Source organism: Pelmatolapia mariae, linkage group LG4, assembly GCF_036321145.2.
Source record: "Pelmatolapia mariae isolate MD_Pm_ZW linkage group LG4, Pm_UMD_F_2, whole genome shotgun sequence".
Taxonomy (NCBI): domain Eukaryota; kingdom Metazoa; phylum Chordata; class Actinopteri; order Cichliformes; family Cichlidae; genus Pelmatolapia; species Pelmatolapia mariae.
Window position 1 is genome coordinate 24064233 of NC_086230.1, and position 12616 is coordinate 24076848.

The 12616-nt window shown below is 36.7% G+C and overlaps 1 protein-coding gene across 1 annotated transcript; it reads left to right on the forward strand.

The window, feature by feature from the left end:
* The first annotated feature begins 7015 nt into the window (after window positions 1–7015).
* Window positions 7016–12334, forward strand: LOC134626767 (adhesion G protein-coupled receptor E1-like). The gene is made up of 18 exons (XM_063472694.1): window positions 7016–7079; window positions 7356–7499; window positions 7612–7764; window positions 7890–8036; window positions 8306–8428; window positions 8569–8612; window positions 8709–8813; window positions 9549–9702; window positions 9835–9957; window positions 10046–10239; window positions 10318–10482; window positions 10578–10772; window positions 10921–11138; window positions 11221–11281; window positions 11395–11486; window positions 11721–11886; window positions 11962–12033; window positions 12270–12334. Exons 1-18 carry the CDS (start codon window positions 7016–7018, stop codon window positions 12309–12311), a joined length of 2262 nt encoding a protein of 753 aa, XP_063328764.1. The 3' UTR covers window positions 12312–12334.
* Window positions 12335–12616: the final 282 nt, after the last annotated feature.

Consider the following 12616-nt stretch of genomic DNA (forward strand, 5'->3'; position numbering starts at 1 on the left):
TATTATTTTCTGAGATTGTCTTCAATGTTATATTTTCGATATGTTATATTATATAAATCAGTCACATAGATCATGTCCTCCAGCGACATGCAGTCAACAACTAGGAGAATTGCACGGCACCGTCTACTGTGGGTGACCCCTCACCCCTCTGCCCAACGGAAAAATGTACACAGACAAAACACATCTGTAGCAGCATAAAACCCACTTTAGAGTCACTTGGTGGAGTGCTGGAGAGTGCTCCCTCCAGGGACTCCATTGTTCTGCTGGGGGACTTCAATGCCCATGTGGGAAACAACAATGAGACCTAAAAGGGCATGACTGGGAGGAACGGCATGCCCGATCTTAATCCAACTGGTGTTCTGTTATTGGACTTCCATGCTAATCACAGCTTTTTCTTGACAGACACCACGTTCCAGCATATGGACACCCAAAGTTGCAGATCAGTGATCAACTTTGTTATTATATCTTCAGCCGCCATATTGGACATTTGGGTGAAGAGAGGTGCTGAGGTGTGAACTGATCTGCACCTGTTGGCAGGGGAAAATAGTGGACAAATATAATGTACCCAAACATATAGTGAGTGTACACTGCTGGCACAGATCACCTCTGGCAGAGATTCAGGAGCATTCAGGAAAAAGGGTGCGGAAATAGCCCCTCCATTGCTGAAGCTGCTGCAAAGAGCTGCAGCTGCAAGGTTCAATTCAATTCCATTTTATTACAGCGGCAAATGAAAACAACAGTTGCCTCAAGGCGGTTTATACCTTAATTTAAAGACCGTAATACAGTAATACAAAGAAAACAGGCAAAATTCCAACAGTCATATGACCCGTTACGAACAAGAGCTCTGGTGACAGAGGGAAGAAAAAACTCCCTTTTAACAGGAAGAAACTTCCAACAGAACCAGGCACGAGTACATGAGCCTTAGTCTCCGTCTCAGTGTTCTTGTCACTTGTTTTACTTTGACAGGCACCTGTCATGTGTTCATTATGTTCAGTTTTGCTTCCCCTGTCTCTGCCCTGATTCCCTCTTGTGTATATATCGTCTGTGTCTCCTTCCATCCAGTGTCGAGATCTCCCTCATTTCTCTGGCTGTGTCTACTGTCTGTTTGTATTTCCCAGTTTAGGTTCCCTGTTGTTTCCTAGTTTAATGTCTTCTGTGAATCCAGGAATAAGGCTTCATTTAGAGTTCAGTTCTGTCTCTGAGAGCTGCATTTTGGGTGCAATCCTGCCTGCCAAACACAGTTCCATGACAGGGGTGTATTCTGAAGTGCTAGCAAAATAAAGTGCTGCTATACTGTTCATGTAAAAAAAAAAAAAAGATACATAGTCTTTAAAAAATAGTAGCGGAAGTAGGAAGCGATAAACACGTGGTCTAATAAAAATTGAACATCCCTGGTGACATGATGATATGGGCAGATAAGAATTTAACGTGACAAGAAAAGACAGATAGCCAGAGAGAGAAAAAGACCTGGTCATGTAATGTTAAGATCTTGGCATTTTTAAATATATATATATATATATTTATTTTTACAATATTAGCCTAACTTGTAGCTATTTTTACATTTTCACTGATTTCATCCATAGAGATCTGCACATTGCTTCCACGCAGAACCTGCTGATACTGGGTGAGTCACATCTATCATACATTTGCACAGGAGTAACAGGGAGAAAATATTTTATAAGAAGTTACATACAAACCTTTCATAGCTTTTTTCATGCTTTCCATATTAAATCTAATATTTTATAATTTTTTTTGCAATTACTCAACTACAAGTGGACTGATGCCTTGTAATACAGTAATACACAAAAACTATGTGCACAGATCTGCATGTTTGCATGTGCAGGGATTTGTTTTATATATACTATAAATGACAATAAAGATCACCTTCCACCATAACACCTTCTAAACCCTCTTTTTCCGCTTCCTTTCTCAACTACTTCTCTCCATGTTCAAATATGGCAGTGGCCGAACTGTCTCAATAAAGTATGCTTCATTTCTCTCCCTAAAGAAAAATAAACAGCTAAAACAGAGGGGGAAAAAGATGTTAATGGGTATGTTTTAATCCTGTGTCTTTCTGTTCTCCCACATCTTGGCAATCATGGGATAACAAAATAATCATGTTCATTATGTATGTTAGTCAATGATTTTCTGTTTTATTTTGATAGTTTGTTGTCTTCTGTGTCAGCTAGTTCCACTTCACCTGTCTTGTGGTCTTGAGTGTTTTGTGTCTTGCTACCTGTGTTTTCCATTTCCCTGATTATCCCTTAGTGTGTCTGTGTGTTCATAAATAGTGTTTTTTCCCCTCCTTTGTCCTCAGTCACAGTTGCTATCATGCTCACATTGTATTTCCGAATGGCATTCCTTTTTCTAGGTTTGTTTATGGAGTTCCAGATTTTTATCCATAAACCTGTGTTTTATGTTTAGTGAGTCTTTCTTCATGTGTCTGCGTTTGGGTTCTCATTTTCCAAATCCTGACATTGTTTTCCACAACAGTTCGTTTTGTTTCTGTCCAGAATGTAGGGTTAGTGGCTTGAAGCTAGGCTTAAGGACATGATGGATGATGACTTACCTCACAAGGTTAACATGCAAAAAATAGTGAGAACATGAATTAATTCATTTAAGATTACATATTTGGTTAACCGACTAACATAAAATATGTTTTTACTTTCTTTCTTTTTAAATGTTTTGTGTTTTACACATGGGAAGCTTTAGTTTATAATAACAAATTGGGATCTATGATGACTTCACAGGAGAATGTGAGCATCTGCCTAACAATCCTGACACGTATTCATTTCTGAGACAGGGGAAAATGGTGCTACAGGTGGTTAATGTGAGCACTTTTATTTTTGCTTCAAAAAACATACTGTTTACAGATACTCTTAGAAAAAACCTTCTGATGAGCGGTGCGTTTTTGTGTTTGCGTAACAAACTATTTATAAAATCATCTTTCCGTTATAAAAGATAAGCATCAGTTCAAACCTAAAGCTCCACTCAGTTTGTTATCAAGGCTGTTTCTACAGCCTGTTGCATGTTGTCTCCATATTGTCCTTCAGGTCTCCCTTTCTTGAGTGTTACATTGTTTGATAGACTTTTTTTTTTGTCATGCTGACTGATTTCTTGTGTATGACTATTGCTTTTTTTTTCCTTTTTTTTTTACTGATTTGAACTGAGGGTTTTACCCTGTCTCTATGTGTTCTGTGTTTTTGACCTCCTCCTGCAGTAATGGTGACGTAATTACAACTTCACCATAACAACATTTACATAAATTAATAAATTTATGTAATTTTCAAATATTATCCAAGCATAATGGATTATTACTGCTATCATTTTGGCAACTTAGGAATCATTCAGTCTGATAGATGTAAATATATAAATGCTGTAATAGATTAAGAGCAATTGAACATGTTGTCCTACTCAAGGACCATTTAAACCTGCATACCAAGTTTACAGCTGGTTAATAAGATAATGTATGAGCTTTTAGTCATACATTGTTAGTATATATAATATATGTAATGTTAGCATATATCAACATCAATCAATGTTCTCTGCTTATTTTTCAGCTCTGTCTTTCTTCCTCGTCATGGAGCTGTTGGTATCCGCAGGCTGCAATCAAGGATTCAGCATGAAGAAAAAAAAATGCATGGGTATGAAAAACTTTACAAAACAAAACATCTAACATTTAATCAGTAATGGAAAATATTCAATGTAAGCAATGTGTTCATTTTCATTTAAAAAAATAAACATATAACATGTATAATCTATTAAAATAATTTTTATGAAATAAAAATAACAAGTATGTATATCAAACTTTTTTATAACATCAAATTTCATTTTAAATTTAAAAACTATATTACATTCATATCGAAGCACACATTTATACAAATACATCCTTTCGCATTTCTGTGTCCTTAACAGTGAGTCTAACAGTGAGTTACAGTAAGTCCTATGGGCTCAAAATGTGGTCATAAATATTTTGTACTTGTAAATCAGTTTTGTACTTGTAAATCAGGATTTGTATGTGTAAAAAGAATTTGTGTGTGTGTGTAAAAAAGATTTGTATGTGTAAAAAGAATTTGTGTGTGCGTAAAAAAGATTTGTATGTGTAAAAAGAATTTGTGTGTGCGTAAAAAAGATTTGTATGTGTAAAAAGAATTTGTGTGTGTGTAAAAAAGATTTGTATGTGTAAAAAGAATTTGTGTGTGCGTAAAAAAGATTTGTATGTGTAAAAAGAATTTGTGTGTGCGTAAAAAAGATTTGTATGTGTGAAAAGAATTTGTGTGTGCGTAAAAAAGATTTGTATGTGTAAAAAGAATTTGTGTGTGTGTAAAAAAGATTTGTGTGTGGACTTAGCCAAAAAAAACACCTGCAAGTTACAAGTACGAATTTTGACCCTATTTTTCCTCCTTTCATCTGATTGGTCAATGTCATGTCAATCACAAATGTAACAATCCAGTGTTTTGGAAATGACAGTCTTCACTACAAAGTAGTGATGGGATTTTCGGCTCTTTTTAGAGAACCGGCTCTTTCGGCTCCGAACCGGCTCTTTAGGTTGTTTTGTTGCTTTAATTAATTTATTATTAACAACAATATAAAATTATGCACAAAAGGAATTACTAATGTAAAAAAAAGTGGTTTTATTTATATATGTTTATATATAAATATATACGGTGGCCCCTAGAGACAAAGCACGTACAAACTCCAAAACACATTTCTAGCGTTAACTGAACTTCCAAAACAGAACTACCTAGATCACTTAAATTACACAGTTGAAAGCATATGTGTATTGTTTGTGTATTTATACACAAGCACTCATATATATTCAAATAATTCAAAAAAAATGTTCATTTGCCTGTTACTACCACACACCAAATCCGGTCATTGGTACTTGCTGGCTTGTGTAGCCACTAGGTAACAAAAGCTCAACACTGCGCCTAGCATTCTGGAGCACTTCTGTTGTCTTTTGTACGTGTTTTGGAGTTTTTACGTGCTTCGGGGTTTGTGCATGCTTCAGAGTTCGGACGTGTTTTGAAGTTTGTACGTGCTTTGTCTCTAGGGGCCACCGTAAATATACTTTTATTTATTCACTCCACATATAATGTAATAAATAAATCATATAATACAAAAACCAACTATTCACATTTCAACTTTTAACTATTTAAATTTTCAGCTTTTTCCTTTTAAACAAATTTAAAGTGAAACAACACAAAACACTGTAAACCACAACACAATTAAATATAAATTAAAATATGAAAACAAAAAGAAGATGCATATTCTGTCATATGGGCCTGCATGAATAAACTTTCTGAATCCTTTATCATCCACAACTGAAAATAGTTGTGGATGATTACTATACCTTTCTAATGTGACGTTGTTGTCCCTGGCTCTCTTTTTCTGTCTCTCCCTCCCGCTCTGTTCCTGTGCTACTGTGAGTGTAACTACCGCCCCTCCCCCCTCTTCCCAGCGCAAAGCACAAGGCTCGGAGTGAAGCGGAAAAAAAGTGCGAGAGAGAGGGTGAGAGAAGGGGAAAAAAAAACCCAGGGCTCGCAATAAGGAGCCGGCTTCACGTCAAAGATTCGGCTCTAAGAGCCATTTCGTTCGCGAACGACCCATCACTACTACAAAGCTTTCTTCGTTATGAATTAGCATACATGTTTTTATTGAACATCTGAAGAACTAGCAAAAAAAAACAAACTCTTGTAGAGGACATAAAGTCAGAGATAGAAACGACAAGGAGCAGGTGCATCTAGTGCAGGTAGAGCTGCTGCAAAAACCCACAGAGCTCAGCAGCCAGCACAACAAATTCTGGATCCATGGCTTTTAGTTAGCAGTTAGCATTAGCAGCACATGCTGCGTCTGATGTGAAAGGACCTTTATGCTGCGCACTGTGACTCACAGCAATGGTCCCGGGTCATCCCTGACTTTGTGTTAAACTAATCCTAAAGTAATAATGGTATTTCTAACCACTGATATACCACAACTTTATCCTTTCAACAGCTGCTGAAAGTTAGGGGACCTAGCTGCTATCGGATATTTACATAGAGATCCTCCAGCTTCAAACTGTATTACCCTTCAAGGACCTGCAGTTCAAAAAAGCACCCCTCCGACAGCCAAACCCATCTGTTCTCTGATTGGATGGTTACATTTGTGATTGACATGACATTGACCAATCAGATGAAAGGAGGAAAAATAGGGTCAAAATTCGTACTTGTAACTTGCAGGTGTTTTTTTGGCTAAGTCCACACACAAATCTTTTTTACGCACACACAAATTCTTTTTACACATACAAATCTTTTTTACACACACACAAATTCTTTTCACACATACAAATCCTGATTTACAAGTACAAAATATTTATGACCACATTTTGAGCCCATATAAGTCAGCAAATAAATGATTAAGTGTTGCTGCATCTAGTAACCAAAAGTTTTAAACTGGCAACAGTTTTCTTTCATGGAAAAAAATGAACTGTAAACACAATGACAGGTGTTTCATTCTCCACCCTCTCCAAAAAAGAAAAAGGTGTGGCATATTCCTGAGCACATTCAGCTGACTGAGTAAAAATGAATTAGTAATTTGTTTCAAAGATTACACTAAATTTCTTTGTGTTTTTAAATAGCCAACTTTATACTGCACCCATCAGCTGTCAGTTAGGAGTTCAAAGTAAATGGACTGTGCACCCTCCCAGATGTAATAATGGTTTGTTTTTGTACTCTGGCCTGTAATGTTTTCTCACTCATAGGAAGCACAGTTCTCCAGACACCAATGTGCTGTTTATTTTGAATCATATTTCAGATGCAGGAATAATGTGAGGAAATTAGGATAGAGAATGAGGGCCTTTGCTTTTTCTTCCCAGAAATTGTACTGTCACAACCATTTTTGTGCCATTTATGTGATAAACAAAATTCATAATCAGAATAAAACATCAGAATAGATTAATGTTCAAAAGGTACTAAACTATAGTATACTAGGCTGACAGTTCTCTGCTTGTTTTTCAGCTCTGTCTTTCTTGCTCAACATGGTGCTGTCGGTATCAGCAGACTGCCCTCAAGGATATTCAGCAAAGAAAAAAGCATGCATTGGTATGAAAATATTTACAAAACAAAATGACACTTAACCAGTAATGGAAAATGTGCAAGTTGAGCAATGTGTGGATTTTTATGTAAAAAAAAATTATAATATAATCTATTAAATTATTTTATTTAAAAAAAGAAATAATAAAGATGTGTTTTAAAGCTTTTCTATCAAAAGTTTGAGTTTTGATTTTTCAAGATGTTTTTTTTAAATCTGTAAGAAATTCATATCGAAGCACATATTTATGCAAATACATCTTTTCACATTTTTGTGTCCTTACAAAGACATAGACGAATGTAAAGATGAAAAAAAGCCATGTGGAGAAAATACAATCTGCATTAACACAAATGGAAGCTACTACTGCCAATGTAAAGATGGTTTCAGAAGGCCGAGAGGGGAGGTGAATTCTACAGCTGGTGGATGCAAAGGTAAGTCATCTCAAATTTATTGCGACAACAACTCTGGTTGATTTGGAGAAAGTTTATGTCACACAGTCATAACTTATGTAAAGATGAAAGGGATCTTGTGGGGTTTTTTTAGATATCTTTGAATGTTTGGAAAAGAAAGACATCTGTGGACCTAACACCATATGTGTGAATACTATCCCCTATTACTCGTGCACCTGTGATGATGGATTCATTTCAACTACTGGGAATAAAACTTTTCGTCATGATCAAAATGCTATATGTGAAGGTAAAATGTTGTCCTCATTGGTGCTGCCATTTTAGAGTGATCTCTTCTGTTTAAGGTGATGGCAGAGGATTTTTTTTTTTTTTTTCACGGAGGTATTCTTAAATGTCTTCTTCCTGCTGCTCTAGATATTAACGAATGTCAAAAAGGAAATCCCTGTGGTCAGAATGCATCATGTAACAACACACAAGGCAGTTATTACTGCATCTGCAATGCTGGCTTTGGATTGAAATCTGGCCGATTCAACTTCTCTGGGAATCTGGAGCAATGTGAAGGTGAGGGCTACAAGTATGACACTGAAGATTTGTACGTATGTAGGTATTGTTATATAATAATGTAAATAGATTTGCAATGTTTATAAACTTACTATAGAGGTTCGTTACATTTAATAGTAGAAACTTAATTTTATTCTAGTTTATCTTGGAAAAACACACCAAGCTCCACTTTGAATGCCACTGTTTGAGTAAAGCAGGATATTGTTCTGTTGGCACTTATAGAAACATACAGGGTAAGCAATTTTCTGTGACTCATTTATTTTTTTTAGACATATGTATAACTGATAAGACAATCTGTGGAAGTGGAACTTGCCATCATGGAGCCAGTGGCCATTACTGTGTGTGCCAAACTGGGTTCACTAACTATGGCAACAACGTGCCACGCTGCACTGGTGAGAATACAATAAAAACTGAACTTTTCCAAGATTCATTTTAACCTAGTTTTCTTCAAAGTAAATGCATGAACAGAACACTTCAAGAAAACTTTCGTCATCAGTAAAAACATTTAATGAACTGAACTTTGTTTTCTCAGAATTAAACTGTGATGTTTTCAAAGATATAAATGATGTGAAAGAGGTAACTCCACACAAGAAACAGTTATATCACGAGTCAAAATATATTTGAAATGCGTATTATTTCATCGATTTTATCATCCTCCAATCTCTCTTCTAGAGATTTCATATTGTAGATGACTTAGTAAATTACATGGAAAAAACCTGTCAGGAACTCACAAACAACAAAAGACCAGTGGACCTGAATGGAGAGGAGACTCTAAAGGTACAACTAAAGTAAACTGTAGTCTTTTCGGGGGGGATATGGTGTTCAGATTTCTTGTAGACTGTTTATGTTGACCCCAGTATCAAAGTCTGCCTCGGTCTGACTCTTTCTTGTTTCACCCTTCACACAGTTACGATTATATCCAGAAACATTTGGACAGTAACAGATTTCTAAGAAATATTGTTCTGTACTGTAATAGATTTTAAATGAAACATTTAAATGCAAATAATGCAATTAAAATATGTGCTTTCAGCTGTAATTCAAGTTAAAGAAAGTATTGCATTAACTCCTAAAGAATGATTGCATTGTTCACACATAGTCACACACATAATCACAAATATCTCTTTTTTTGTCTCTGTGGGTCTTTCTGTCTTAAATGCTGAGTGAAGAGCATTCACAATCTGGCTTTTTCATGTAGTCTTCTTTTTCTCATTGTGGTGGACTTGGATAACTAATTTGTAAATATGATATGCCAACCTACCAGAGGGTGTTCTTCACTTGCTGGATGTTAAGGTGTTCTTTCACTGCCGTGAAAAGTTTTTTAGCAATCATCCACTGCTGTTGTCTTCTGCTGCCTTTTTGTGTTGCTGAGCTCACCATTTCATTCTTTTGTTTTATTTATGTGAGATAGCCCCCTGTGACCCTGAATGTGTGTCTGCGTGTCTGCGTGTGTGTAAATATTGCCTGACTTAAATGTATTTTACTCCATCTTCCTCTCTTCTCCTGTGCCTGTAGAGATTCCTGAATATGACTGATGAACTCTTGTCCAGTGCATTTCTTAATTATAAAAGGAAAGTTTCAGACTTTCTTGACTTGGTGGGAAATGCTCTGAGGCTCATAGGACCCTTCACTAAGTCTTCAAGGATTTATATCTCCTCCACTCACACAGGTTAAATAGAAATTAGAAAAAAATTAATCAATTCAATTTTAGATGATAGAATAATAGTTCAGTCTTTGATTTTTATTGATACAATATTAGGAAACCAGCAATGCATGTTCAGAAAAGTCTGTCTGGTTTCAGAGCTGGACATGCTTGTACACAAGGGGCCTGTTATACCTAAAGGAAACATAACATTATCAACTAAGCATGCTAACTTGGACATCCAGATGGAGACAGCTGCTGGAGATCCTGCCTATTACCCCGGTAATCACATGCCAACAAATACTGCATTTCTAACCAATTTCATCAAATCATCAGCCCCTCTAATGATGCTCTCCTTTCATTCTTACAGGCTTTACAACAGTGTCCTTGATGAGCTACTCAAACCTGGAAAACTCTACAGATGGCTTCTTTGATGGAATGAAACCACAAAAGAACCAGAGCTTTAAGATAAACTCCAAAGTGGCGACTGTCACTGTCAGCAACAGAAATACAAGCCACCTTAAAACGCCAGTTAACCTAACTTTAAACCACCTAGAAGAACAGGTAGACGTTATCTCTTGTTTGTTGTTTCAGATTGTGGTGATCACTTTTGCCAAAAAAACACATATATTTGTTTTATAGGCAAATCAAACATTCCACATCTGTGTGTTCTGGGATTCCTCGGTGAACGGAGGGTCATGGTCTGATCGTGGTTGCAGTGTGGCGGAGTCGAACCTGGAATATACCTCCTGTTCCTGTAACCACCTGGGAACCTTTGCTATACTCACGGCTCACAATGAAATTGAGGTTTAAACTAATTAACCGCAACATTTAAACTTCAGACTATTTAGTAGTTAAACCTTTAATCCACTTTCATGTACTTTCATTTACTTTCCCAACAGGAGAAGATTGAGTTTCATCTGATCATATGGCTGTTCCTGTCCCTTTCACTGATTTGCTTATTCATCTCCATCTTGACATTCTCAATGATCCGTTCTATTAAAAGTCCAAGAACCACCATCCACCTGCATCTCTGCATCAGCCTCTTCATTGCAAATCTTGCCTTTCTAGCAGGAATCTCTCATATTGAGAACCAGGTAAATACTAACCGTGTTTGAAGCTCAGATGAATGCAGATGCAGATTTTTTTTACTTAACTTTAATTGTGATGTAAAGGGACAAAATGAGGAAAAGAACAGAAGTTTAGTAAGTCTAGTTGGGCAACATCTCATCTCTTCCCCATTAGGATAGCTGCACAGTGGTGACAGGGATCCTGCATTTCTCCTATCTGGCAACATTTTTATGGATGTGTCTGGACAGTGTACAGCTGTTCAGGATGATAATGCTTGTTTCGAACACCAACTTTAAAACCCTCCACATGACGGCAGCTGCCTATGGAGTTCCAGCTGTTATTGTTGCCATCTCTGCCTTAGCTAATTCCAAGGGACATGGCACTGAGAGATAGTAAGTTTCCTCTATTCCTAAAGTTTTATCATCAATTTATCCTTGAATCTCTGTTTATCTTAACTCTTAATGTGCATTTCAGTTGTTGGGTAACCCAGGGATTTATTTGGAATTACTTTGGTCCTGCATGTGTAATCATCATTGTAAGTAAAGTTGAAATCGATTTAGGGAAATGGTTATAGAGTAAAATGATGTGTAAAAAACAGCTGATTTAAACATAAATGTTGCTTTTTGTTGTTTGTTTTTGTTTTTTCAGGTAAACATTTTCTTCTTTTTCATAACTGTATGGAAGTTAGCACAGAAGTTCTCAAGTGTAAACCCTGACCTGGATGACCTGCACAAAATAGAGTAAGTCACCAATAACCCATAAGCTGCGCATAAAAATCACTATCATGATCCTGTTGAGTTTTGGTTGTGCTGTTTAGATTATTTCTTACGTTGCTTTAGAATTTTTTATCTAGGTTTTGGATTTTTGTTTTGGGATTGGTCCGTAGCCAACAAAGGCTTATTCTTCAATCGGTCATCTATTTTCTGTGGCCCACATTTGGGTTTTCATTCTTCCATGCAACATGTTTTCTGCAGGGCATTCACCATTAGTGCAGTGGCTCAGCTATTTGTATTGGGCAACACCTGGATCTTTGGTTCTGTCCAGTTTCAGGAAAACCATACAGCCATGGCTTACCTCACCATCTTTGGCAGCCTGGAAGGAGTTACGCTCTTTGCTGTGTATTGTCTGTTTTCCAGGCAGGTTAGTAATATTCATGCCTAACTAAATAACAAGTTCTTGCCTGTCGGTAAAATGTCATTTATATCCTAATTTTAGGTGAGGGAAGAGTACAAACACGCTTTGACCAGAATTTGTGCTCCTCAGAAGAAGAGTGACAGAAAAGCTCATGTAAGCAGTTACTTACGGAAGTTGATAGCACAGATTAACATTTGATCGGCAGTGGTACTGCCATAAACTGTTCCTGAAGTTTCATTTTGAACACCTTCGAAATTTGACCATTTTGTTTGTTTGAAGATGATTTTATGTTGTGAAGGACACAAGATGTCAAGTGAATAAAATCCTTTGGTTATAATGAAAGACATTTTTGATCACTTCTTGAATATTCTTCATTTTGTCATCATCAGGTTTCGAAGAGTGCCCAGGATACAAGAGAGTGTCAACTTTGAGGAGCTAGAGCTAGACAGTAACCTGGGACAAAAGAGCAGTTTGCTTAAGACTGCTGCCTCAGACTGTCAGACATACTGCTATTGCAATTCAATACACCAGTTGTGCTTTCTTCAATTCTGTCATACAGATATATATATATACAATTCCCCACTCGCCCCTGCAGGTGGTCAATCCTTCAAGCTTGGGTCCTCTACCAGAGGCCTGAGAGCTTGAGGGTCCTGCACAGCACTGGATAAAAATCTTTTAAGCAATCTTATAAAAGTGGAGGGATGATGACTTTGTATACTTGCTGATTTCTGTAGAA

What these genes read in the sequence shown, in the direction of transcription:
- LOC134626767 (XM_063472694.1), top strand. Translation starts at nt 7,016, where the DNA reads ATGGTGCTGTCGGTATCAGCAGACTGCCCTCAAGGATATTCAGCAAAG. An exon ending in TCTCTCATATTGAGAACCAG is followed by an intron (nt 10,773 to 10,920) that starts GTAAATACTAAC and finishes CTTCCCCATTAG; the next exon opens with GATAGCTGCACAGTGGTGAC. An exon ending in CTGCATGTGTAATCATCATT is followed by an intron (nt 11,282 to 11,394) that starts GTAAGTAAAGTT and finishes TTGTTTTTTCAG; the next exon opens with GTAAACATTTTCTTCTTTTT.